The 27,697-nt window shown below is 39.5% G+C and overlaps 1 protein-coding gene across 1 annotated transcript in view; it reads right to left on the bottom strand.

The window, feature by feature from the left end:
* LOC126006916 (potassium channel subfamily U member 1-like) overlaps positions 1-27,697 on the bottom strand; it is a 130,114-nt gene that overhangs the window by 1,082 nt on the left and 101,335 nt on the right. Inside the window, exons 28-33 of the mRNA XM_049772456.1 lie at positions 24,091-24,150; positions 18,677-18,816; positions 16,158-16,355; positions 12,756-12,868; positions 7,399-7,480; positions 148-334 (exon numbers count right to left, since the gene is read on the bottom strand). Coding sequence (XP_049628413.1) covers positions 148-334; positions 7,399-7,480; positions 12,756-12,868; positions 16,158-16,355; positions 18,677-18,816; positions 24,091-24,150 — 780 coding nt within the window. The remainder of the gene's footprint in view (positions 1-147; positions 335-7,398; positions 7,481-12,755; positions 12,869-16,157; positions 16,356-18,676; positions 18,817-24,090; positions 24,151-27,697) is intronic.

The raw sequence follows: 27,697 nt of genomic DNA, 5'->3' as shown, positions 1-27,697 counted from the left end.
TATTTCCAGCGTTCCCCCCCAAGCCACCACCACTGCCCCACCGAGCCGGCCAGTGAGTTTTTGGTTGTTCCAGGTTGGGCCTCATGTTTCCTCTGTCCCCACCCCACCACGCCCCCAGGGTCACGGCCTAGACTTGCCTGCCCTCACCTTGCTCCCCAGTTGCCACAGCATCCCTGCAGAAGCGCCCTGAAGCAAAGTGGGTCCGAGGCAAAGAGGAAGGGTCAGGGAGGGGCATGAGGAGAACAGGCAGGCCGGGTCTCAGGATGGGTCCCCCTTGAATGAGGTGGCACCACCGGGCCAGCCAGACCACGGGGTCACTCTGTCCTTCTGGCCACTGCGACCACAAGAACAAAGGTGTGAGGGCCCCTGGACTACCCACGAGCCCCAGGGATCAGAAGACATTGCCTCTCCCCACTCTTCCCACACCCACACCCGAACCCATGGGTACCAAGACCAGACAGTCGTATGTTCATTGGATGAAAATAAAAAATGATCAAACTTGAATACCAAATCCAAAGTCAATGACAACAGAATCAATACCCAATCTACAACAAACTGTACAAGGGGGGAAACAGTTGTACAAACATTACTTACATAACATAAGGGGTGGTATAAAGGAGGGAGATGTAGGATGCATGCTGGGAACAGGGGTGGAGGGAGGACAACACTGGTAGTGGGAATGCCCCTCATTCATTGTCGCTATGTGCCTTAAATATTACTGTGAAAAATTCGTAATTCACTTTGGCCACAATAAAAATTAAAAAAAAGGGGGGGGGACCAGAGCCAGAGAGAGAAGAGATAGGAGACGTCATTTACCCAAAACACCACCTGGGCTCACTACTGAGAAGAGAGCCTAAACAGGGCCCCCTGAGCAATGCTGCATGTGGCCTCAAACTCCTCAGTCTCTTTTCAATAAAAAGAAATGAATTTTAAATAAATACTGAAGAGAGTACAGATGTTTAAGCACTTGGCCTGCAGACCCCCATTTGGTACCCAGCAGTGCATATGGAACAGAAAGAGAGGGGGGGGGAGAGAGAGAGAGAGAGAGAGAGAGAGAGAGAGAGAGAGAGAGAGAGAGAGAGAGAGAGAGAGAGCTAGGTTTGATCTGCGCATATCGAGCTAAGAGGTTTAAACCTCAAGTACTGCTGGGTGTTGCCCCAATTCTCTATCTTCTCCCAAAACAAATAAAAACTTCTTTATAAACACTCCCAGTGAATCTTTCCTAGGAATAAATAATAACATGGTGCATAGAGGAATGAGCAGGACTTTAGAGTAAAAAAAAAAAAAAAAAAAAAGGAAGAAAGATTGGTGGGTGAATGGACAGATAGAAACAGACAGAGCCGAGGGTGTGCCGCAGCGCCTCCTGCTGGTAGGGAGGAGCCTACCTCGGGCCTTGCTCTTACAGATGTGCCCTGACAACCGCAGCACAGCCAGGAGTAATCTCTGAGCACCATCGAGAGTGATCCCTGAGCTCAGAGTCAGGAGGAGCTCCTGAGCACTGCTGGGAATGATCCCTGATCACCGTCAGGAGAGAGTCCTAAGCATCCCCAGGAGTGACTCTCAGCACCACTGGGAGTGATCCCTGAGCTCAAAGCCAGAAACTCCTGAGCACTGCCAGGAGTAAGCCTCAGAGCCAGGAGTAAGCACAGAGCCAGGAGGAGCTCTTGAGCACTGCTGGAAGTGATCCCTGAGCACCGCTGGGTGTAGCCCACGTCCTCCAAAAAATAATGGGCACAGCATAGGACTAGTGAGACAACCAGTAAAACAAGAGTTGGGGAGCAGAGGACAAATACAAGGTCAGAAGGGGGCCAGGACCAGAGAAAAGTTCTAGAAAAACATTACGGTAGTTATCCTTCGTCTCTTGGGTTTCAGGCAGTCCCTCATGTCTGTGTGAATCAATTTATCATATCGACTGAGTGAAGGGTAGAGCCTGGGAGATGTCCAATGCTAATTTGGGTCTCCCTTCTCCTGAAGTCAGATACAGTAAAGCCATATCTGTGGGTAGTTTTCATATTCACCACTGTCATTCGCGGCTTCATCAATGCTGAACTGTTCTTATATTGATTTAAATAGTGTCTGGGGTGCTGGGTGAAATGCTTGGGGACCTACAGAGACAAACCCTGTGGTGTTCAAAGAATGCCATGTGACTCTGGGGATTGAACCCAGGGCAGCTGCAGGCTGAGCATGTGCCGTACCCCTACTTAGGCCCTTAAAGCATTTTCTTCCATGAGTTTTCCATTGTTACTTCTTGGAAGAGGAAGATAAAGTTCAGAAGAGTGTTGGGGGGGATGCTTTATTGGGGGGCCTCTGTATGGTAATTGAGATGTTACATTAACAAACATCAGTGATGCTACTCGGGTATGAGGAAAAACACAAAGCTCTCTACTACTTTTCCAGGGGTCCCTCTGCAGAAAATAGTGCTGCCACTGAGAACCACTTATAGATCAAATCAATTTCTTTATTTGTAGTAAAATGAGAATTAACCCCCACCCCTATAAAAAGCCCCATCACACTGTGAAGGAAATTCATTGATTTATTCAAAATGTGACTGTCTAGCAGTGATGGCTAACCTTTTTTTCAATTATTAGTATCTTTATTTAAACATCTTGATTACAAATATGATTGTGATTAGGTTTCAGTCATGTAAAGAACACCCCCTTCACCAGTGCAACATTCCCAACACCAATGTCCCAAATCTCCCTCCATACCACCCCACCCCCACCTGTTCTCTAGACAGGATTCCCAGTTCCCTCATTCATTCACATGGTTATAGCAGTTCTCAGAGTAGTTATTTTTATAACTGCACTCACCACTCTTTGTGGTGAGCTTCCTGAAGTGAGCTGGAAGTTCCAGCCCTCCTCTCATTGTCTCTAAGGATTGTTGCAAAAGTGACTGTTATTTTTTCTTAAAACCCATAGATGAGTGAAACTATTCTGCGTCTCTCTCCCCCTGACTTATTTCACTCAGCATGATAGATTCCGTGTACATCCATGGATAGGAAAATTTCATGACTTCATCTCTTCTGACGGCTGCATAATATTCCATTGTGTATATGTATCACAGTTTCTTTAGTCATAATGCAATCTAAAGACACCCATGGCATTCTTCAAAGAAGTGGATCAAACACTTATGAAGTTAATCTGGAACAATAAACACCCTCGAATAACTAAAGCACTCCTAGGGAAAAGGAATATGGGAGGCATTACTTTCCCCCAACTACAAAGCAATAGTTATCAAAACAGCATGGTATTGGATGGCTAACCTTTTTGAGCCCGAGTGCCCAAACTGCCACACAATGCCCGGTCCTCCCAATGGCCAGTCCGTCCCTGTTGCCAGGTGATCTGCAAAGCAGACACTGCCAAACTCACCTCCCGCCAAGTCGCATATCTTAATTGTGGACCCCTTCCCACGTGCCAGCTGCAAGGCTTTGTGTGCCACTGCTGGCACGCATGCCATAGATTTACCATCGGGAGTCTAGAGCCACAAAGGATTGATCTTACCTACCATTTGTCTGGCAAGAGTTGGATTAGGAATATAGAAATTGATAAAACATGGAGTAAAAGAGCCAGCAGACTTGGTATGTTTGCTCTCTCTTCCTCTCTCTCTCTCTCTCTCTCTCTCTCTCTCTCACACACACACACACACACACACACAGAGAGAGAGAGAGAGAGAGAGAGAGAGAGAGAGAGAGAGAGAGATTTTCCAGTGTGTCAAGTTGGGTGACAGGCAAAAGGGCAGTAAGTTCTGGGAGCTGGTGGAAACTTACTGCTAAGAGAACAGACATTTGTGTCTGCAACTATGTTCTTCCTCTCTTCCATGTTGTGAGTGCCTAGTAGAATCAGGAGCTCTTCTAAGCATTAGGGATTCAAGCCTGTATATGACTTATTGTCTTTTATCTCCCTTGACACCACCTTCTAAGGCCTGCCCCAAATGACTGAGCTCTTTGGGTCCCCAGGCCCTGCAGCGCAAGCAGAAGCGTCCTCTGCCATTAATTGAGCATTCACCCACTATGCCTCATATTATGAATCAAAGTTATTTCTCAGGGAATTTTGCATTTTAGTGGTTGTAACAGCTATAATAAAATTAAGAAATGGCTGATTTATTCTTTTGTGCTTTATATTCCCTTTGGATTAATTTTGGTAGTAACTGGGGGGTAAACAATTCACAAATCCCTGAATAGTGAAATTTATGCCCTGACAGAATTGATCACTACACACAGAGCCAGTAGTAAGTCTCAAATATCACAGAGTGTACACACATACACACACACACACACACACACACACACACACACACACCAACTGGATTTAAGTCCTAAAGACATACAGTTGTCTTAAATTTTCTGATCAATTGATCCTTATTAGAAAGCATATCTTGGGCCCGGAGAGATAGTACAGCAGTGTTTGCCTTGCAAGCAGCCAATCCAGGACCAAAGGTGGTTGGTTCGAATCCCAGTGTCCCATATGGTCCCCCGTGCCTGCCAGGAGCTATTTCTGAGCAGACAGCCAGAAGTAACCCCTGAGCATCACCGGGTGTGGCCCAAAACCCAAAAAAAAAAAAAAAAAGCATATCTTATTCTGTCTTGGAAAATAAAGCATATGAAAGATAGGGTAAAGGTGGTTTAGGTGAGCTTTCAACAGAAATGTTTGGTCTCTTACAATATTCTTCACACTTACTTTCTTATGTTTTTCATTTGGACCAAAATTGATGGTACTTGAGGATTATCCTGACAAAATTCTAGGCAGCAGTGGGTGACTTTCCTAGCAATACTTAAAAGGTTTCAGGGAGTGAACCCAAAACTCCCATATGCAAAGCATGTGCTCCAGCCATTTGAGCTGCCTACTACCCAGCTCTATAATTATTCCATTTACCACCATAGTATTTTCACCCAAACCGAAGGTATAACTAATACAACTTTATTTCCACATAATATTTTGTTTTCTTTAAATTTTATTTATTTTATATGCATGCTGAAGACAAATGTCTGTAAGTACTTCAGTCAAATAAACCAGGTTTATATAATGATTCCATGAGTAAGCACATTTATATACATATGATGCAAATTTATCCATTGCCTACCTGAAATTTAAATTTACCCAGCTCTTCTCCTGACCCATTTCCTTGTTTCTATGGCAAACCATTCTTACTAAAGAGCAAATGAGAAATATATGAAAACTATAAAGGATAGATGCAAAATCTCATGGCTTTTCTATTTACATTTAAAGAAAAGAAAGAGATGTTAAAAAAACAATCCTATTCACAATTGTACTTCAGAAAATCAAGCACCTTGGAGTCAACTTAATTAAAGAGGTGAAAACCTATTTTTAAAAAGCCCTACAAAACACTACTCCAAGAAATAAAAGAAGACACATAAAATGGAAATATATATGCCCTGCTCATGAATTGGGAGGATTAACATTATTAATTGGCAATACTTCCCAAAGCATTGTACAGATTTAATATAATCCCTATAAAATACCTATGATGTTTTTGTAAAAGTAGATCAAACACTCCCAAAATTCATTAGGAACAATAAATGTCCATAAATAGCTAGAGCAATCCATGGGGAAAATATAGGAGGCATCATCACATCACTTTCACCAACCTTTTATATAGCAGTATATATGTGTGTGTGTGTTTGTGTGTGTATTAACATACATATAATGATTCCATGAGTAAGCACAGAAGTCATTAAAGTCATCAAAGCAGTATGATATTGGAATAAAGACAGATCCTCAGATCAGTGGAATAGACTTGAGTATTCTGAGACTGACCCCAGGTAGACAATCAATCTTTGATAAAGGAGCAAGAAATACAAAGTACTCCATTATCAATTGTGCAAAATACAGTTTCAAAAGGGGAAATTGGAGAGAGAGAGAGGGGAGAGAGAGAGAGAGAGAGAGAGAGAGAGAGAGAGAGAGAGAGAGAAAGAGAGAGAGGATTTGGAAACATTGTCAGGAAGTATACACTGGTAAAAGGGTGGTGTACATTGTTTGGCTGAAACTAAATCATGAACAATTTTTTAGCCACGGTGCATAAAGTATTAAAAATATCAAGAACAATGCTTATATAAAACAATTTTGACAACTTTGGCTTATGCATTTTTCCTCTTCCTTTACTCTTGTTTTTTATATCCAGTGGAAATGCTGGGGCTAGGGAAATAGATAGTTCAAAGTGTTGAAATGAATATTCTGCACTTGAGTTCAACACGCAATATATAGGCCCATGAATACTAAATAATGTTCAGTGAAGTTCTGGTGACTACTGACTGCTACTGGAGTACCTTGGTGGTCCCTAGCATAGGGTCATTTGGTTATGAATCCAAATTACTAGCTAAGGGGAGGTTTTCCCCAGAAAATAAGGTAGATTCACTCATAATTCTCATCATAAGACCACTCATTGTGCATACTGAAATTAATTCTATTAAAATATAGATAAAATAGGTTACATAGATGAAATTATCTAACTGAATATGAGGTTCAAAACACAGTAAGTTAGTTCTTGAAACATAAAAATGCAATTGTGATTGTATCTTTACTCTTGAGTTAGAGAATTTGAGTATTCATATATTTCCAAATACCTGTATTGCTTTACCTAGGCAGGAACGCATTCATTTACTTTAATATTCATTCTTATATGTTGGAAATTTGTCTCAGTACTTAGTTTATATAATATATATATATATATATATTGCATTCCAATGAAAACCAGCATCTCTCTATGTGATCTTTCTCACTTTCTATATACTGATAGGAACATATAAAATGAAGGTGAAAATAGCAATCAATAATGGAATATGTTTACTGTTATGTACTACCTTACTATTTGCCTATTTGAGAGTAAAGAAAGTTAAGATTCTATATTTAGGAAGTTTATTTTATGTACTCTGTGTCCATGTATATCTCTCTTCTTTCTCTCTCTCATCTTTGTATCTCTCTTTGTCTGTCTCTCTCCTCTTTGGTTTTGGGCCACAATCAGCAGTGCTCTAAGATTACTTACTCCAGCTCTGCACTCAGGAATCACTCTTGACAGTTCTCAGGATCATATGGGATGATGGGAGTTGAACCAGGGTTTGCTGTGTGCAAGGCAAATACCTTCCTCGCTGTACTAATGCTCAAGCCCCATATTTCTCATTCTTATCTTGATGTCTTATAGTCAATGACAAAGAATCCAGAAAGCACTGACGAGCTTTTTTTTTTCCACAAAGTTTTAATTTATATTTTGTGCTCAAGTGGCACTTAGAAATTACTATATTGGTTTCAGAAGAAAATTTTTGGGTTTTTTTTTTCCAGTGACTATGATGTTCCCAAGTCACTTGTACCTTCATAGGTGACATTTATAAAGTCTGTATATTTTTATATTTGGTTTACATCTTTATATAGGCTTGGATAGATTAACCTTAAGACCATAAGGAATGGCGCAGAACACAAGATCCGACATCAGAAGCTTAAAATCTTTGGGGGGTCGGGTAATCACAAACCTGCAAGAAAATTCAAAGATGAGTTCAGAATATTTTGGCTGAGACTGTATGGAGAATGACAAGAGTAGAAAAATCATTGTGCTGGGGTAAAGAAAGATACTTTTATTTAGTTTCAACTTGTTTGTTTTTAAGTAGCAGCCAATATGAGAACTGCTTCATTAGAAATTAGAGATTAACTTTGATATCTGACCATTAGATCCAATTATCCTTGTTCTTAATCAAAGTATCTATCTCTCTGAGTATTGCTGCTCTCAACATAAGGGTAGAACTTATTTGGACTTATTTATAATGGCCTTTTTAACTCTATTAGTCACTCTATCCCTTAATATGCATAACACTGAGGAATTCAATTAGCACAGTGCTGAGCACAGAGATTGAATTGACAAAACTAAAAGCTTACATGCAATCCCCAGGTATTTCCATCCAGGATTTGTCACACCTACAATTATGTACCAACTTTGACGCATTATGTTGTACGGTGAATGAAGAAAAGGAGTAACATTAAGCCAAAGCTCGAATTGAAACCTTAAATAATTAAAAAAAATAGTGACTAGACAGAAGTCTTACAGACCATTCTGAGCCTGAACCTCTACAAAAAGACTGAGAGAAATGGTAGTCACAGAATGAAGCCCTGGGAAAATTCTGGATAAATATGAGTTGAATCACTACATCAATGAACATGTGAGAACATTGATACAGTATATTCTTACATGACTTTTATTCTATATTTCTTCATTTTTATCTCAAGCAATTGCCTCTTTTTTCCTCAACATATCAATTCACAACCTTTCATGAACAACTTTCTACTTTTTCATTTATGACTGAGTATCCTTAAACTTCTATAAAAAGTTTATTGCAATATATACTGCTATTAAAATAGGAAATACAATTTCCTTCTCTGAGATTCTCTCATGTATAGGCTGTGCATTCTCCTAAATACCACACAGGAGTTTCAGACATGTCGGAAGAAAGGGATAGAGAAAAAAGCATCATGTTTCCAAGTACTACTTCCAAACCATTATTCCAATCCCACCCCACCTTTGTGTTAATGTTCTACAGCCATAGAACTCTTACTTTGAACTCCTCTATACCATCTGCCAGACTTCCTGACTGTTTTCAAAAGTGAGCTATTGTTTCTTTTGAGTTTGAGTTTTATCTCAGATGATTGCAGTTTACAATACCAACATCCAGTACATTTATTTTCTTTCTATTACACAGAACTCTTTATCTACAAGCTACCTTCTTAGCCATACACTTGATGCCATAATTTCTTTTTTTTTAATTTTTTTATTTTGAATTATGAGAACAAAAGATGCAAAGAAAGAGGACAAGGTAAAGTTACAGTGGAAGGACAATCAGCCATAACATAATTCTCAGAAGTCCCCTTGCTGATATCTTAACTTTGAACTTTCAGCCAAAGAACGCTAAGATAAATAAAACAGAATCCATGTACAATTACTTTGTCCCTCAAGTCCCCAGATTGTAACACATTATAATATTTCTTAACAGCACACAAGGCAATCTAAAGCCATAAAACTTATGTAACTCCTTAAACATTAGAGGCAGAGTATTTTTTACATTTCCATGTACATGCATATTAGCTTAAGTTAATCTCAAATTTTAAGTGGGTGCATTTTAAGGATTAGAGTCAAAGGAGCACAGTAAAAACGGTGTTAGAGTGGCAATTGTTGTTTGCATAGGCCCACCAAAATATGAGAGGCATGGAAAGGAATAACCTTGGCCTAAATACAAAGAGATCCTACCCCTGAAGTTTCCTGGCATAAGACCAACTCTAGGCTTCAGACAAGTTATCGTCTGATCCAAGATATTGTCCTTAGTGCCAACACACTTTTCACACAGTCTCTGTTGTTGGTATCATATTTCTGTATTAAAGATTCTGGAATCTGCATATCCTAAATTGAAGTCATGATGTGGAGTGTCTTCTCGTTTCACCTCACCATGAAAGGGCAATGCAGGAAGCCCTGTCCTGAAAGCAGGTCATTGTTAAGTCTTCTCATTGTTAAGGGAAGTCTCTCTTCAGCAGGATGATGTCTGAGCAGTGGTAGGGTCTTCCGTGGTAGAGGATTGCTTCCAGGTGATGTTATAGACAAACCTCACAATTAAGGGGCAATACAGCAAGCCCTGTCCAGTAAGCAGGTCATTGTTTTTGTTAAGTCTTCTTAGTGTTAAGGGAAGTCTTTTTTGAGTAGATCGATGTCAGAGCAGCTGTAGGGTCTTCCCTGGTAGAGGAATGCCTCCAGGTGATGTTATATACAACCTTGGATGTTTTGTAGATGTCTTCTCTAGATCAGGGGTGAATGGAGAATGCCCATTCTTCTGAGGCCTGTACCAGGTCTTTATGTCAATGTTCAGAGTGTAAGGTCTCATTGCACTACAAGATTTGTGTGTTCCCATCTCTATTAGATAAGAACTTATAGGTATGTATAGTATTTTCTCATTTTAGTGTGCCTAAGCAAACAAGAAATAAAGCCACGTGGTGCTATCAGATATATACATTTCCAAAAATACCCATGACTTGGTTCAAACATAAGCATTAAACTGAGGGATTCTTTCACACCAAATTTCATATTGAACAGTTCACAAAGAGAAGATAAAAAACATGGGGGGGGATCATCACTGTATAAGAAAATATTCAGCAAAAGTTACAGCTGTCAAAGAAAACACCCATAAAATGTTGAAGAGACATAAGTGTCCTTTTTATGCCTTTTAAAATAGTTGGGTGAGTGTTTTTGTTTTGTTTTGTTTTTTAGTTTTTTGTTTTTGGGCCACATCCGGCGATGCTCAGGGGTTACTCCTGGCTGGCTGCTCAGAAATAGCTCCTGGCAGGCACAGGGGACCATATGGGACACCGGGATTCCAACCAACCACCTTTGGTTCTGGATCGGCTGCTTGCAAGGCAAACGCCGCTGTGCTATCTCTCCGGGCCCATTTTGGGTGGGTGTTAACACCAGGGCACCACTTTGATCTGTGACTTAGGACTCTACAGTACTTAAGTTAGAAAGGGTAAATGAGGAGTAATGATGATAGGAGTTAAGGAAGTTAAAGAGAAATATGATCTTATGAAGGGGTATGCAAAAGGGCAGAGTACAAAATGGACATTCTGCATATATAAAAACATAATTCAATGATCGTGAGTACTATTAATGTTTCTTGTGCGCGCGGGGCGATTTTGAAAATATAGACTGGACAGAGATTACCAGTGACTTCAAGAAGCTGGGAGGCCAGAAGTTCAGGGCCCCACCCAAACCCTCCCTAAGGAGCTGAATGGATAATGGAGGAAAGCCTAGGGTACCTTCGAGCTCCACCAAGGGGCCCAACTTACCGGCTTGCCCAGGCATGTGGCCCAGGGAAGCCCTGGAGATCTGAAGCAAGGTGGTAGAGGGGTGCTGGGGTTACCCAAGTCCCACACCCCCACTAGGCCTGGTTAGGAAGGCCTCCGGCATGCGGGAGCCTGCCAAACCCCCTCCTGCTAGACTCCTGGCTCCCAGGAAGGAGAGATCCTTCAAGAAGCTGGGAGGCCAGAAGTCGCCATAATTTCTTATACATCCTATTCAACCTCTCTTTTTTTTAAGAGTGTGTTCAGAAACAACCCAGTTGTGTCAAGAAACAACCTCAGCTCTATGATCAGGGGACATTCCTGCTGTTGTTGGGAAAGCATATTTGAGACAAGGGATCAAATTGGTATCAGATACATTCAAATCAAGTGCCTTGATTTCTATACTATCCTTAAGACATCCCAAAATATCCTAACTAATTATTTAGTAAATACTTCTCTATACCTATCTTTCTATAATCTTTCTCTCCTTTTCCTTATTCTAAGATTGTATTTTTTACTTATTTGGTTTCAGGCCACATTCAGCAATGCTCAAGGATTACTTCTAACTCTATGCTCAGGGATCACTCCTGTCAAGACCGTTTGGATAGCAGGAATCAAACTTGGGTTGGCTGCTTGTAAACAAGCACCCTACCCTCCTATATTATCTCTTAAGTACCCAAGAATCTTAAATTTACCAGGATTTACCATTTCTTCTAGCCTTTATACCACAATGTTGTATCACTTCTATGATTCCACATAAACCTCTTTTCAAATTCAACTGTGAAATTGAACTTTTATTCTTTCTCAAAAACTCTCAAATTAATACTCACTCTATCTCTTCTCTTAGATAGCACTTCCTGTACACCAAAGTGAGATAAAAATCCCCTCACATATGCCACTCATTTGGAGGTATGTCTTTTGGGGGGTCACACCCGGCAGCGCTCAGGGATTACTTCTGGCTCTATGTTCAGAAATCTCTCCTGGCAGGCTCGGGGGCAAATGCCTTACCTCCATGCTATCTCTCTGGCCCCTGGAGGTATATTTTTATGGCATTCCCTTTCTTCTTCCACAGCACAAAAACATATTTTTCTTCACACTGTTTTTAAATAATTCGACTTTTCTTTCCATCTCATTAGAATAGGTTTTCTGAAACTATTACTACTCTTTATAATCATTTCTCCCTTCACTTGAAAGGCATTTCTTTATAATTTATTGTCAAAGTTTCAGCGTAACAGTTTTGTTTGAACCTACATTACTGTGCTTTGTCTTGACCCATCTTTTATCCTCCTGTCTTTTATATCAACTTCCTCTATTTAAAATGCTGCTATCATATTTAACATTTTAAGATGGAATTTAGTCACACAAGTCCCATAATTTATGTTTATAAGGCACAGTGACTAAAGAAGTACTCAATAAATATTTACTCAGTGAGTTCAGCTGAAACAAGTAAATTATTCTTGAATGGATGGTGACTTTGAGTTTTTAAAAGTTGCATAGCCGGGCCCGGAGAGATACACAGCGGCATTTGCCTTGCAAGCAGCCAATCCAGGACCGAAGGTGGTTGGTTCGAATCCCGGTGTCCCATATGGTCCCCTGTGCCTGCTAGGAGCCATTTCTGAGCAGACAGCCAGGAGTAACCCCTGAGCATCGCCAGGTGTGGCCCAAAATCCAAAAAAAAAAAAAAAAAAAAAAAAAGTTGCATAGCCATGAATAATGTTTGTTAAAAAAGAATCTTCATTTTTATATATGAGAGCTATATCCTAATTTTATTGTGATTTATATTTAAGCCATATTATTACCTGTTCTAACATTGTTATCTACACCACCACCCCCATTTTGCAAAACTGTGAACCTTACATTCTGATTCCTCTTTCAGATTTATAAAAGATCTTCTATACTTGGGCACAGGGATAAGATTTTACAAATTAGTGCACTCACCTTTTTGGTTCATCTTTTGGATCTTCTTCGTCCATAAGACGATATAGGCCAAGACATATAATTCCAAATTTATCTAAAGAACCGCAGAATAATTGTTCAAATGATGTTTTGGGCTGGGGAGAGAAAAGAAGCAATGACATAGTAGTCATTCAAAAATAAACACTTACTGGAGTGTCACTTGCTTTTCCTTGTAATACAAGTTGGTAATACACAAACACCTTTTAAACATATTTTTCTGGTGACAGTGTGAAGTGACAAGAAAGTTCTATTTGCAACTAATTTTTGACTATAATCATGATAATTTTGTGTCCGTTTGGCTGTAAAAATATCTGGTGGTGGAGCCAGAGTGGTGGTGCAAGAGGTAAGGTATCTACCTTACCCGCACTAGCCTAGGACTGACAGAGGATCAATCCCCCGGTGTTCCATATGGCCCCCCAATCCAGGAGCAATTTCTGTGTGCATAGCCAGGAGTAACCCCTGAGCATCACCGGGTGTGGCCCAAAAACCAAAAAAAAAAAAATCTGGTGGTACAATATGCTTACAGTTATGCTTGTTCATATTATTGCTCTTTTGGTAACCATGAAGAATTAACAATGATTAACAGCCTTGAAATTTCAGTTGAGAAAGGACACAACTTGATCTCAAGATAAATTTTTCCTGATTCTGTGACAAATGCAATACCAAGCATTTATCTTGATCTAGTTCTAGAGTGTGAGATAACCTAAGCTTTACCACAAGGCAACAAATTAAAAGCAGCACAAAAGGGTCTGATGAAGAAACTCCTTCAATTCTGTGATTCCTTGGAATAAAGCACAAAGCAAAGATGAGATGTAACTGTAGAGACTGAAGAGCATGCAATTAAATTTGGGGGGAAATAAAACACCAAAATCAAAGAAATTAGGAGAAATGTTTTTTAAAATCTGGAGACATAAAAATGAACAAAAGACCAGTTGTTAGGTTTTCTGTTGCTTTTTTGGTTTTTGGGCCACACCTGGTAGTGCTCATTCCTCAGGGGTCATTCTTGGCAATGTTCAGGGAACCATATGGGATGCTGAAGATTGAACCCAAGTTAGCTGTAACAAGGCAAATGCCCTACCTGATGTGATATCAGACTTCAAAAGACTAGTTTTTAATGGGATGCAGTAAAAGTGATATGATCATACTGGTGTGCTCCAGTAAATAAGAGTTTTAAATAAGCAATCAAACATCATATATGAAGGGATTGAAAAAAAAGGAGAAACAATAAAACCAAAAGCTATTATAAACAGGAATGCCATTAAAATAGAATGGAAATAAATTAAATAAAAGCAAATGATTAAAAAACATGAGTGGAGATACCTTTTCTACATTGTGTTTTTGAGTCCCTAAGATACACTTTCATGGGCCACATTTCTGAGTCATATGGAAGCTGTGTTCCTAGCTTTTTGAATAATATCCATATTGTTTTCCAACAAGGCTGGGCCAGCCTGCATTCCCACCAATAGTAAATGAGAGTCCCTTTCTCTCTGCCAGCTCTGATACTTCTTGTTCTTGATGTATGCCAGTTTCTGTGGTGAGAGGTGATATCTAATTGTTGTTTTGATTTGCATCTTCCTGATGAAGAAGCAATTTTTCATGTATCTTTTAGCCATTAGTATTTTTATTATTAATTTTTATTTAAGTAAATAAATGAAAGCAAGAGGTGTGTCATTGAAAGGATAAAAATAAATATAACTAAACTAAGACAGAAAGAGAAGATTCTGGGGTTTTTTTTGTGTTTTTTTTTGGGGGGGGGGGTTTTGGGCCACACCCGGTAACGCTCAGGGGTTACTCCTGGCTATGTGCTCAGAAGTTGCTCCTGGCTTGGGGGACCATATGGGACACCGGGGGATCGAACCGCGGTCCGTCCAAGGCTAGCACAGGCAAGGCAGGCACCTTACCTCTAGCGCCACCGCCCGGCCCCCTTTTGTTTTGTTTTTGTTTTTCTTTTTGTTTTTTTTTTTTTGGGTCAGAAAGAGAATATTCTAATGGAAAAATTAGAAATTAAACAAAAAAACTCAAAACATATTATAGAAATACAAAAGGTCACTAGAGACTACTATGGATATCTATTGGTAAATACAAATTGGACTACCTGAAAAAGATAATGTCTTGAATTTAAACAATTATTAAGATGAAATTAGAATGAGACAGTTTACAAAATTCCATATAAACAAAAAGAAACATAAAGATTATATGATCATATGGACCGAAGCAATAGCACATCAGTAAAGCATTTGCCTTGCATGCAACTAACACAGGATGGACCCCAGTTTGAATCCCAGCATCCCATAGGTTCCCCCCAAGCTTGCCAAGAGAGACTTGTGAGTTCAGAGGCAGGGATAACCCCTGAGCATCCCTGGGTGTGACCCCCCAAAAAATTATATGATCATATTACAAGCCACTCAAAATCATTGCACAATAGTCAATACCTATTTAAAATGAAAACTCACAAAAATATGGGAGTAGGAAAAGTATAATTCAATATAAATTCAATATATGGCAAACACATAGATGATATAATATTCAGTGGTAAAAAAAATTGAACACTTCTCCCCTATGATCAAAATACAATTATGTTCACTCTCCTTATTTTTCTAACAACATAATATTTATAGTGCTAGCTAGATAAGTCAACTTTTCTCCACATCGTTAAGAAAACTAGAAAAACTAAAATGGCAACATGGATATTGGGGTAACTATTGGGATTTCATTCAATAGTAGGAGTTTATATAAAAATATGTAAACAATTCAACAGCAACCCAATCAAAATATGGATAAAATACCCTAACATACATTTACTCAATACAGATAAACAGATTCTAAAAATATGAAAAATGCTAAATTTCTTATTACTATGGAAATGTAGATAAAACCTAAAATGAGATGTATGTCACACCTTTGAGAATGGCCTACATTAAAATATTAGGAATAACAATGTTAGCAAGAAAGTGGAAAAAAGAAGTAGTACTTTTAAACTATTGGTAGGAATGACAAATGAGAAATTATTCCTGATTCCAGCAGGCTTCGGGATGATGGTGAAGATCAAATCTGAGTTTATCACAGGTAAGGCAAGTAACCAACCTGATGTGTTATTTCTCCTGTGCTAGTGAGAAAATTTTAAATCTGCAAAATGGGGATGATAATAAACACTTCAGTCTACTTCCCAGATGTCATAAGAATTAAGATAGCATGAGAAATGCTAGGAATTGTACAATGTCATCTAGATGTAAAGTGTTCTTGTTTTCTATTATTCTAATAACTGTTAATTTCTGTTATTCACTGTTCTATAGGCTTGATAGGAATTTAAATTATCTGGGTCATATTTAGAAACTCTAAGTGATAATGAAGGAGGGAGCACTGTCATGGGAAAAGAACGCTTACCTCTATTCTTGATAAAACGTTTTCTTCTAAGGGCAGGAGCCCCAGCTTACATCTCGTTCTTCCAGTTACAAGTGTGCTATTGTGCATAAGATCCTGGGACTTTTGCTTATTATTGTCAAAATGTGATTGCATGTGCGAACTTATTCCTCCTCTTACTAACATCTCAAGAAACTCGAGGACATGATAATTGTAGAAGGCCTAAGAAGCGATCATAAATCAAGTGAAAAGTCAGAAGAGCCAATTTATAGGCTGCAAAGAGCCGATATTCAAACTAAGACTTGAATACTAAGATGACATCACTGTTTAAAAGGAAAATGACAGTATCAAGAAGTTTCTCTTATATTAAAATCAAATGCTGGCAATATGGGTATAAAATGCAAAAAAAAAAAAAAAAAAAAAAAAAAAGCACTGACCAATTTCTGTTCTCTTTACCAAAAGACCAGGAAAAAATAAAACTGATATGGAAGAGTCCCCCATCCCAAAATGACCAGACTTTCAAGACACAAATACGCTAATCATCAATTTGTATTTAAATTTATGGAGATTTTTTTGGTTTTTGGATTTGGGTCCTCACCTGGTGATGCTTAAGGGTTACTCCTGGCTATACATTCAGAAATTGCCCCTGGCTTGGGGCACCGTATGGACACTGGGGATCCAACCAAGACCATCCTGGGTCAGTCACATGGCAAGGTAAATACCCTATCACTGAGCTATCACTTGGCCCCTAAATTCATAGTTTTTTTTTAATCTTAAGGAAGGTCTGTACAGTGTTCTTTTTTTTTTTTTTTCTTTTTTTTGGGGGGAGGTGGGTGGGTTTTGGGCCACACCCGGTGATGCTCAGGGGTTTCTCCTAGCTATGCGCTCAGAAATTGCTCCTGGCTTGGGGGATCATATGGGATGCTGGCCATTGAATCGAGGTCCATCCTGGGTCAGCCGCTTGCAAGGCAAATGCCCTACCACTGCGCTATTGCTCCAGCCCCTGTCCAGTCTCTTTTAAAGGTGTAACTCCTATTACCCCTTGAAAAGATAAATATACATGTTGTCTTTTATAGATGTAATTTCAGAAGTAGCATTTATTAAACTGCTCAAAGGCAACGTTAGAGTCCAGATGTCAATCTTTAACTGTTTTCAGCCTTCTCTTGGGCAATGTGTGCTGGAGGTATTTCTAAGTTACCAGGATGTCCCTTTCAAGCAGCAGCTACACACAGTTTTTGAGTTTTAGTAATCCAACTTCCTTAAACACAAGCACATGATGGTCCCACCTCACTCTCTCTGTCCTACTGAACTCTATGTATAGTGTTTCTACACAATGAAGCTGACTACTACAGTGTACACTCTCTTCTACTCTAACACAAGTCTCAAGACCCACCTTCACAGTGCTACAATTCTTAGCTAGATAATCAAAACTTTCGACTCCTTTTCCTCCTCATATCTCCCATCTTATATTGCTTGCCCTTATATCTCTTTAACCTCCACGTGTTACTTATTTAAGTTCCACATTTTGCTTATTTTGCCACTAATGTATTCTCACCACCTACATTTCTCCCCACTCCTGTACAGAGTGGATGATTAATTAGCTTACAGAACTCAAACATCTCTTTCACTTTGTGCAGAGAGTTGAAAGACTCATCATCCCAGTTGGAGTTCTTTTTTTGTTTGTTTGTTTTGTTTGTTTTTGGGTCACACCCGGCATCGCTCAGGGGTTCCTCCTGGCTCTGTGCTCAGAAATCGCTCCTGGCAGCCTCAGGAACCATATGAGATGCCGGGATTCAAACCACCGACCTTCTTTATGCAAGACAAATGCCCCACCTCCATGCTATCTCTCCAGCCCCCAGTTGGAGTTCTTATGTGAGAGATCCTTGAGTCCTCTGAGCATTGAGAAACCCCCATCTTGAACCTGTATCCAGAGAGAAGGCCAGCATGAGAGGAAAATGGACTCAATTCTGGACAAAATTTATCCCAAAGGTTCTTTAGTGAATTTTTTTCTGTAATCTGCAAGCAGATATTTTGATTTTGCAGGGGTGGTGTTGGTGATGGATTATGTCTCAACCAGTATTTTTCAGGGCTTATTCCTGATTCTGTGCTCAGAAATCACTCCTGGGACTATATGCGGAGTCTGGATGAAAGGGGGCTCCATGCATTCTAGGAGCATTTCCGGAAGGTAAGCATTCCTTATCTTTTGGAAATATTTTGAAGAAGAATCTCATCATCTTTAGCATCACAGAGATTCATTTTCCAGAAACACTTGGAGTCGAATGTCAGACACTATTTGTTTATGTTATCATTCCTCTAATCATCAAGGGTTCCTGATTCAAGAGACTCAGAATTTAAATTGGAAAGTGTAAAATTTTTGCTTCATTGCCAGTGGGTTATGAGAAAAGGTAAAATCTTGTATGTGAGAGAACTTTTTCTTTCTCTCTTAAATCAAAGGGCATTTAGAATTATTGTGCATTATAATAGTCTATTCAAGTGATAAGACTCAAAAGTCTTCTAGGTCTCCCCTGTTCATCTGTACTTACTGAGGCCAGGAGGGAGTCCAAGAAATTGCCAGAGAAGACAGTGCCTGTTGCAAAGGCAGTGCTGAGATGTAGGTTTGTCCCTGGAAAAAGCCCTTCCATTCCACTAAGTTGTTCAATAAAATGAATGTTGGAAGGATTTTCTGAAAGGCGAAAGTCAAATGAAAAGTCAAGAAGATAATATAAGAATATTATGACACACAATTGCCAAAGAAATCAAGGATTAACCACTTAATCCAACATTTAAAGCCTACTTTGGTATAAATGTGGCTTCTGCCCCTACTCTGCATATAGTTTTTAATTTCCATGTCTCCCACCTCTCAGTCCACAATACCATTCTGCACTTCCTATACCCTGTGAACACTTATATAAGACACGTTTTATATATTCCTTATTTCCAAGGATTATCTTTTTTTTTTTTTTTTTAGTTTTTGGGTCATACCTGGTGATGCTCAGGGGCTACTCCTGTCTCTGCACTCAGAAATACCTCCTGGATTGAGGGACCATATGGGACGCTGGAGGATTAAACCGAGGTCCATCCTAGGCTGGCGCGGGCAAGGCAGACACTTTACCCCTTGCGCCACCACTCTGGCCCCCCCAAGGGAATATCTTTAAACTTCAGATTTCTTTCTCCAGAAAATTTCCCAATCTTTACCCTTATATATCTTTTAATAGAATAATTTGTAAGTAAAATAAGTTAGGGAGAAGAAATCTCAATAATTGAACTAACGAGTAATATGGGACCAGAGCGATAACACAGTGGTAGGGCATTTGCCTTGCACATGGCCAACCCAGAGCCAACCTGTGTTTAATCCCTGGCATTTCATATGGTCTCCTGAGCCTGCCAAGGGTAAATTTGAGTGCAGAGCCAGGAGTAACCCGAGTGCCACCAGGTCTTAAGAGAAATATGATTGAACATGATAATCACAAATATTCTTTTTTATTCTTTGTGAATTTTTAGACTAGACTTAGTTGAACACAGAAATTTTTTTTTTTTGTGGTTTTTGGGTCACACCCGGCAGTGCTCAGGGGTTATTCCTGGCTCCAGGCTCAGAAATTGCTCCTGGCAGGCACGGGGGACCATATGGGACGCCGGGATTCGAACCGATGACCTCCTGCATGAAAGGCAAACGCTTTACCTCCATGCTATCTCTCCGGCCCTGAACACAGAAATTTTAATTTTAATTTTAAAAGTGCTTCATAGAAGATTCTAATCCATCGTTGATTGTGGGGGCCTGAGATTTTACATATTCAGAAAGCTTCTAGATGCTGTTGATGGTCATTATTAAAAGTTTATAAGGAAAAAAAGTTTATAAGAAAATTTTATCATTTTCTTTAGACAGAGATGGATGGAAATAATGTCTATTTCTGGAACAAAGATGTCTTCTTACTGTCCATCCAAAGACTCTGGCTTCCTAAACTCAGGGGTCCTCACTCATAAGGTACCTCATGAAAGGTATGGGTTTCACTTGTGATTCTGCATGTCACCTCTGGAAATGAAAAGTTACTCATCCATCACTGAAAAGTAAAGACAATTCCAGTCACAGCTATGTGGTGAAAGTTATACATATTTTCACTCATGTGGTGATCTTATGCCTTCTAATGGTATCCAGGAAACGGGAAGGCTCCCTTGTTAATCTAAAAGCTACATGTAGTTTTTGACCTTTCACAATCTTGGACAGCCGTATTGCACATCTAAACAAATCTGCTTCACAGACTCCAAAAACATTTCTAAGGCTTATTTAGTCTTTAGTTCATTTCATTTTTACATAATGGTGAGGGAAATGGCACTAGTGAATCATTTCCTTCTAATAACCATATTTTGGGGGGTTTTGGGCCATACCAGGTGATACTCAGGGGTTACTCCTGGCTATGTGCTCAGAAATCGCTCCTTGCTTGGGGGAACATATGAGATGCTTGGGATCGAACCGAGGTCCATTCTGGGTCAACTGTGTGCAAGGCAAATGTCCTACTGCTGCGCTCCCACTCTGGCCTCTAATAACTATAATCTTATTATAATTATAATCTTATTATAAAATAAGAATGAGGCAGAGCCATGGCATAAGCAGTAGGACGTCTGCCTTGCACGTGCTAACCTAGAATGGACAGTGGTTAGAACCGGTGGCATCCTATATGGCCCCCCCAAGCCAGGAGCAATTTCTGAGCGCATATCCAGGAGTTACCCCTGAGCATCACTGGGTGTGGCCCAAAAACCAAAAACATATAAATAAAATAAGAATGATCAGGGTATAAATATAAGGAACCCACATTTTGTATTTCTACATACTTTTCTCTTTTTATATAACCACCTCTCAATACAAACTCATCCCAGCTGACCTTGTCTAACTCTTGGTAAATTATACATTTGTCATTTTTTGCCATTTACCCACACAGACAAATGTACCATGGTACAAATCTTGTACCATGTGGGCCCAATAGCAATAGTGTGACCTATAGCAGCTTGTCAAGAAAATGTGGATTGACTTACTGGGTTTATCTAAAAAAGGACTGTCTGGTGCCAGAGACTCTTAATTCAGTTGAACAAATATGAAAGTCTCTGAGAAATGACCAGGTGCTCTTCTGGACCAATGAGAAGTTTAAGAACCTCTTCCCAACCTCTTGGATTACATGATATTCTTCTATTAAATATAATTATTGTGTGTGTACCACAGAACTACAGATTGTTCAAAGGGTTAGAAAATTTTAAAATAATGTAAAAATGGACAGTTTCAATGTGGCTAAAAATGGGCTGAAGGTACCAATCTGAGCAAGTACTCTGAGATATTTATAGATTAAATTTGAAGGGTTATTTGGTTTAGAATCCAAGATCACCAGACTGATTCCTTATTGCTTTGTAGTTACTCAAATCAAGAAATGCTTGTGCCTAATAGTTCATCTTTATTTCCTTACTTCTTAATTTAGGGTATCTTTATTTTATTTATAATAAATAAGTTATTATTTATTATTATTTTATTTTATTTATTATATTTATTAAATATTATTATGGCTCATGCAGCTTTGGTAGTCCAAATGTAAAATAATTATTACAAATTTAGGGACCGACCCCAGATGTACCAACAATATCTTGTGGCATTGCTTCTCTTTTGCATAGGCACATTAAAAGGGGAAAATAATACATATGCAAACAAGTTCTTATCTAATAGAGATGGGAACACAAATTTTGTAATGTAATTAGGCCTTTTACCCTGAACATTGGCATAATGATTTGGCTCAGGCCTCAGAGAATGGGCATCGCCCACACACACCTGAACTATGGAAACAACCACAATTGTCTTTAACATTCCCAGGATCTAAGCCTCTACCAGAGAAGACCTACCACTGCTTTGGCATTGACTTACTCCAAAGAGTACTCCCAACACCCAGGCGACTCAGCAACAATCTGCATGCAGAGCAGATCGCTCTGCAATTAATGACATGCTGAAACTAGAGGATGCTCCACATCAGCCTGACATCAACAGAAGAAATACACAGAATCCAGAGTCTTTAAATATAAAAGTCTGATACCAACTATAGCTAAAGTGTGAAAAAGTTTCACCGGGACCTTGAGAATGACTGGAGTTGGATAGACTGGTATGCCTGGAACCCAGAGTCTGTCTTATGCCAATAAACTTCTGGGGTGAGAAGGGTGGGCCTTTTTGTAATCAGGTCAAGGATTTTTTTTCCATTTTCTCCATTTTTCTGAACCTATGCAAACATTGGTGATTGCCACTATCACACCTTTACTATATTTTTTTACTCTTATCCTTTAAGGAAAAAAATACAACTTACTGAACTTAAAACAAATTACTATAGTAGAATGCCTGTGTCAAATACAGGCAGGGGATGGGAAGGGGGGAGAGGGTAACGTTGCACTGGTGAAGGGGGGTGTTCTGGTTATGACTGTAACCCAAATATGATCATTTACTTAAATAAAAAATATATTTAATAAAAAAAAATTTAGGGGCCGAAGAGATAGCATGGAAGTAAGACGTTTGCTTTTCATGCAGAAGGTCATTGGTTCGAATCCCAGCATCCCATGTGGTCCCACAAACCTGCCAGGGGTGATTTCTGAGCACAGAGCTAGGAATAACCCTTGAGCGCTGCCGGGTGTCACCCAAAAACCAAAAAAAATTTTTTTTTCAAAGCATTTTTCAGGTACTAATAGCAGATGTTCATTTTTGAGTGGATGCAATCTGTGTCTAATGATTCCCTGGTGGGTGTTTCTTTTTTTTTTTTTTTTTGGTTTTTGGGCCACACCCGGTGACGCTCAGGGGTTACTCCTGGCTATGCGCTCAGAAGTCGCTCCTGGCTTGGGGGACCATATGGGACGCCGGGGGATCGAACCGCGGTCCGTCTCCTAGGCTAGCGCAGGTAAGGCAGGCACCTTACCTCGAGCGCCACCGCCCGGCCCCCTGGTGGGTGTTTCTTACATTTTCCACTAATTATTATTGGTATTAAATCCTAGTGTAGCCTCAGTGCCTCACAAGTACACCCTTGTGTATGAACGGGTAACATCCCTGACCTTACTTTGGCCCCTAGAGACCTTCATACCTAGAATTCTTTCAGACTTGTTATTTTTCCATAGGTACTGGTAAAAAAAAAAAAGAAGAAGATGATGATGATGATGATGATGATGATGATCTATTAGTTATTTCTGCTTGAATTTTAGTAGAGTACAGCTCTACTGAAGGATTGGGAGAGAAACCAAAGTAGAAGACTTAAAGACTCCAAGAGTGAGTGTGTCTGGAAAATCATATCCCCCAAATTTCTCACTCACTTTGCTTTCCCTATGAGATAAGGATGCTTGAGAAGATAATAGTTATAGGAAGGGAAGGGTGGAATATGGGAGAAAGTACTACAAGCCTATGACTTCTTCCACAGAATACTTTCTAAGTAGACTGAACCAGTTAATTCAACACTTCTCTATTAACTGGAAGAGTGGAGAAGGCAGGCACTGTTTCTACAACTTGACAGCAGTCATACAGATTCTAGATTGTATCATTAATAAGAAGAACAAGTGTGTATTCCAGCAAGCAATGAATAATCTCTTAGCCCCATTTTAATGTCTTGGTCCTCTAACTTGAAAGAACAGTGACACATGAGTTATGAACCACAAAGTTTTACTCCTTGATTTTTTCTTTTTGGTTTTTTGTTTGTTTGAGAGCCACACAAGGCAATGCTCAGGAGTTATTCTTGACTATGCACACATGAATTACTCCTGGCAGTGTTTTTAGGGCCATATGAGATTTGAGGGATTGATCCCAAATTGGCCACACACATGAATTACTCCTGGCAGTGTTTATAGAGCCATATGAGATTTGAGGGATCAATCCCAGGTTGGCCACATGCAAGGTAAGTAACCTACCCACTAGACTATCTCTCTAGCTCCTAAGTTTTGTTCTCAAAACTCTACTTACTCAGTTCTGTGAGGGCAGGGACTCTTCGGAATTTGCCCTTTCTTCCCAACTGTGGTGAAACTGCAGATATACAAAATAACAAAGAGGAGATCAGAAAGTACTAACTAGTTACTTATGAAACTTGACAAGGGTTTTTACCCAGATTGTGCCAATTGTGTCAATTGACTTTTATCTTAGCAAAATTAGCCTTATATCTGAATATTATATCTTCTATATTTAGAAAAATTTCTGCTTGGGCATTTACCCTATATCCTTTTGAGACATGTAATGGTCACTGTGTATATTCTAAAGGGAGTTTATATAAAGTACTAAAGAAGTAAGATTCTCCCAATAGCTTCTTACATTGTATAGGTAAATATGATTATTCTTTTATTTGTTTTGTTTTTGGGCCACACCCGGTGACATTCGGGTTACTCCTGGCTACGAGCTCAAAAATTACTCCTGGTTTGGGGGGCAACATGGACGCTGGAGGATCGAACCGCTGTCCATCCTGTGTCAGCCGCGTGCAAGGCAAATGCCCTACCACTGCACTATTACTCCAACCTGAGATTATTCTTGATAATTATCCATAGATAGTGGATAGTGGCTCGGACAGGCAGTGCTTAAAACCATATCCATATGCCAATACAGTAAACTATAAATAAATACAGTTGCTTTCTGCAAATTTTTGAGGATGCTACAACTGGTTTTTGCCTCCCAAAGCTATTTTTGTCTTTGAGACCCTCTCCCACACAGTTTCGGCTTATGCCTTCGTTTTAATTTTTTTCAATAGAACTTACAGCCTAAGGCCTGCTTCAACTCAGAATACTTTGGGAACGGAAGGTCACATAAAAGACATTTTATTTTTTCAATATAATATAGATTTCTCTCCTAATTCAGGAAAGAGATTGACTTTTGTGACTTTTTACTCCAAAGATCTGGCACATTGCACTAGACTGAGATGCAACTTTGCCATGTAGGGAACTATGGAGAGTATTAAAATCCAGCATGATACTAGAGTTTAAGTCCCAATGGTACACAAAATATGTAAAGGAAGAAAAAAGAAGGTTGGCTTTAGTTAATTGGCCTACACCCAGCAGTGTTGGGGGGCTTATTCCTGGCTCTGCACTCAATAATTACTCCTCACAGGGCTCAGGGAACCATATGTGGGATTGAACCTGGAATAAACACATGAAAGACAAGAACATATACATTTATCTTATCATAAGTTATACAATGAAATTCCTTGGTTTATTTCTAGAAATGTTTTGATAATGTTCCGTAATTAGGGAAATAATTGAAAGCTACAATTCTACTTATAATTAAAACGCACTTCTGGCCGGAGAGATAGCACGGAGGTAAGGCATTTGCCTTGCATCCAGAAGGACGGTGGTTCAAATCCCGGCATCCCATATGGTCCCCCGAGCCTGCCAGGAGTGATTTCTGAGTCTGGAGCCAGGAGTAACCCCTGAGTGCTATCAGGTGTGACTCAAAAATCAAAAAACAAAAATGTACTTCTATTTTGGAAGATGGTGAAATATGTAAAGAATACATGGTTTACCGAGCCAAGTATGTGGTGGAGGAAGAATAATATGTAGAATGACTTAAGTATGTACTTAACAAATGATGAGAAAAAGATGGAGTGAAAACCAGCTACCAGAGGTGCCAGGAAGAGAGGTGACTCCTTTGTCTGTGAAGGCAGGCGGGAAGGATATAGCCCTGGTGTGAAAATGGCGACTGGGAGAAGCTGAGGGGACCTGTCGGCTTTGCATGTTTCTCTTTTCTTCTCTCTCCTGAAGCACTCCTGAGAGGGCCAGGAAGGGCTCAGCAAAAACTGTCTCCTAGAGGCCCCAGAAAAGCACGTGGCTGCTCAACTTTGCTTCGTGCCAGAGAGCTCTTTCTAACTTATGAACCCAACCATAACACTCAGAAAAAAAAATCACACTACAAGCGTGGCAATGGGGAAACCTCGCAGGCAAACACTATGCACAGAGAATGAAGATGATAGCTGTGATGACCCAAAAAATACCAGACATCTGATTACTCTCTCTGGTAAGGATTTTAGAATAGAAATATGGAAGATCATCATGGTGGAAGAAAAAGAAAACAAAACATAGCTCTAGCTGAACTGAACACAAACACAGGAATCAGAAAACTCCAAATTGAAATAACAGATCTAAAAAACACAGTAGCTAAACTGAAAACCTCAATGAAAAACCTCTCCAACAAGGTAACAAGCAGCCGAGGACAGAATCAGTGAACTGGAAATATGAAATGCAGAACAGCTCATACAACAGAAGAAATTGGAAACGAAATTTAAGGCAAATGATCAGACAATGGAAAAAGTACTCAATGAATGTGAACAGATAAAAATAAAAGTCTTGGATAAACTCAACAGAAACAACTTAAGAATCATTGGAGTCCCAGAGGCCCAGGAAGGGGATCCACAGGAAGAATCAACAATCAAAGACTTCATCACAAAAAACTTCCAGAGCTAACAACTGCATGCAATTAAATCCTGCATGCCCAAAGAGTACTAGCTAAAAGAGACTCAAAGAAAAACACCCAAGACACATTCTAGTCACAATGATGAATCCTACAGATAGAGATAGAATACTAAAAGCAGAAAGATCAAAAAGGGAAATTACATTCAAAGGAGTATCCATAACATTTACAGCAGACATGCCACAAGAAACTCTCAAGGCCAGACAGTGGTGGGATATTGTGACAAAACTGAATAAAATAGAGGCTTCACCTAGAATACTGCACCCAGCCTGACTCATGTTCCAGTTTAAAGGAAGGATACATAGCTTCACAGATAAGCAACAGCTCAGAAACTTTACAGATGCAAAACCAGCCTTAAAGGAAAAACTGAAAGGTCTACTTTAAGACAAGACAGACCAACAGACACACTAAACTTATACACAAAGATGACATTAAATCCCATGACAATCATCTCCCTCACTGTCAATGGACTAAAAGCACTAGTAAAGAGACACAGAGTGGCTAAATGAATCAAAAAGAAGAACCCAACTTTCTGTTGCCTACAAGAAACACACCTGATAGAACAAACATAGAATCAAAATCAAAGGCTGGAGGAAAATTATCCAAGCAAACAACACCCATAAAAAAGCTGGGGTGGCCATATTAACATCAGATGACACAAACTTTAGACTCAAAAGTTGTACGAGACAAAGATGGACACTTTGTACTATAAAGGGATGTGTGCAACAAGAAATTTCACTACTAAACATATATACACCCAATGAGATACCAGCAAAATATCTTAAACAATTATTGACAAATTTGAAAGAGAACATCAATAATAAAACAAAAAAAAGAGTGAGGGCCTGGAGAGATAGCACAGCGGCGTTTGCCTTGCAAGCAGCCAATCCAGGACCAAAGGTGGTTGATTTGAATCCCGGTGTCCCATATGGTCCCTGTGCCTGCCGGGAGCTATTTCTGAGCAGACAGCCAGGAGTAACCCCTCAGCACCACCGGGTGTGGCCCAAAAACAAAATAACAATAATAATAATAATAATAATAACAACACAATAATTGTGGGAGACTTCAATACTGCCCTGTCAACACTTGTAGGTCAACCAGACTGAAACCCAACAAAAATATA

Source organism: Suncus etruscus, chromosome 4, assembly GCF_024139225.1.
Source record: "Suncus etruscus isolate mSunEtr1 chromosome 4, mSunEtr1.pri.cur, whole genome shotgun sequence".
NCBI classification, from domain to species: Eukaryota; Metazoa; Chordata; class Mammalia; order Eulipotyphla; family Soricidae; genus Suncus; species Suncus etruscus.
This window is presented reverse-complemented; position numbering and strand designations above follow the sequence as displayed.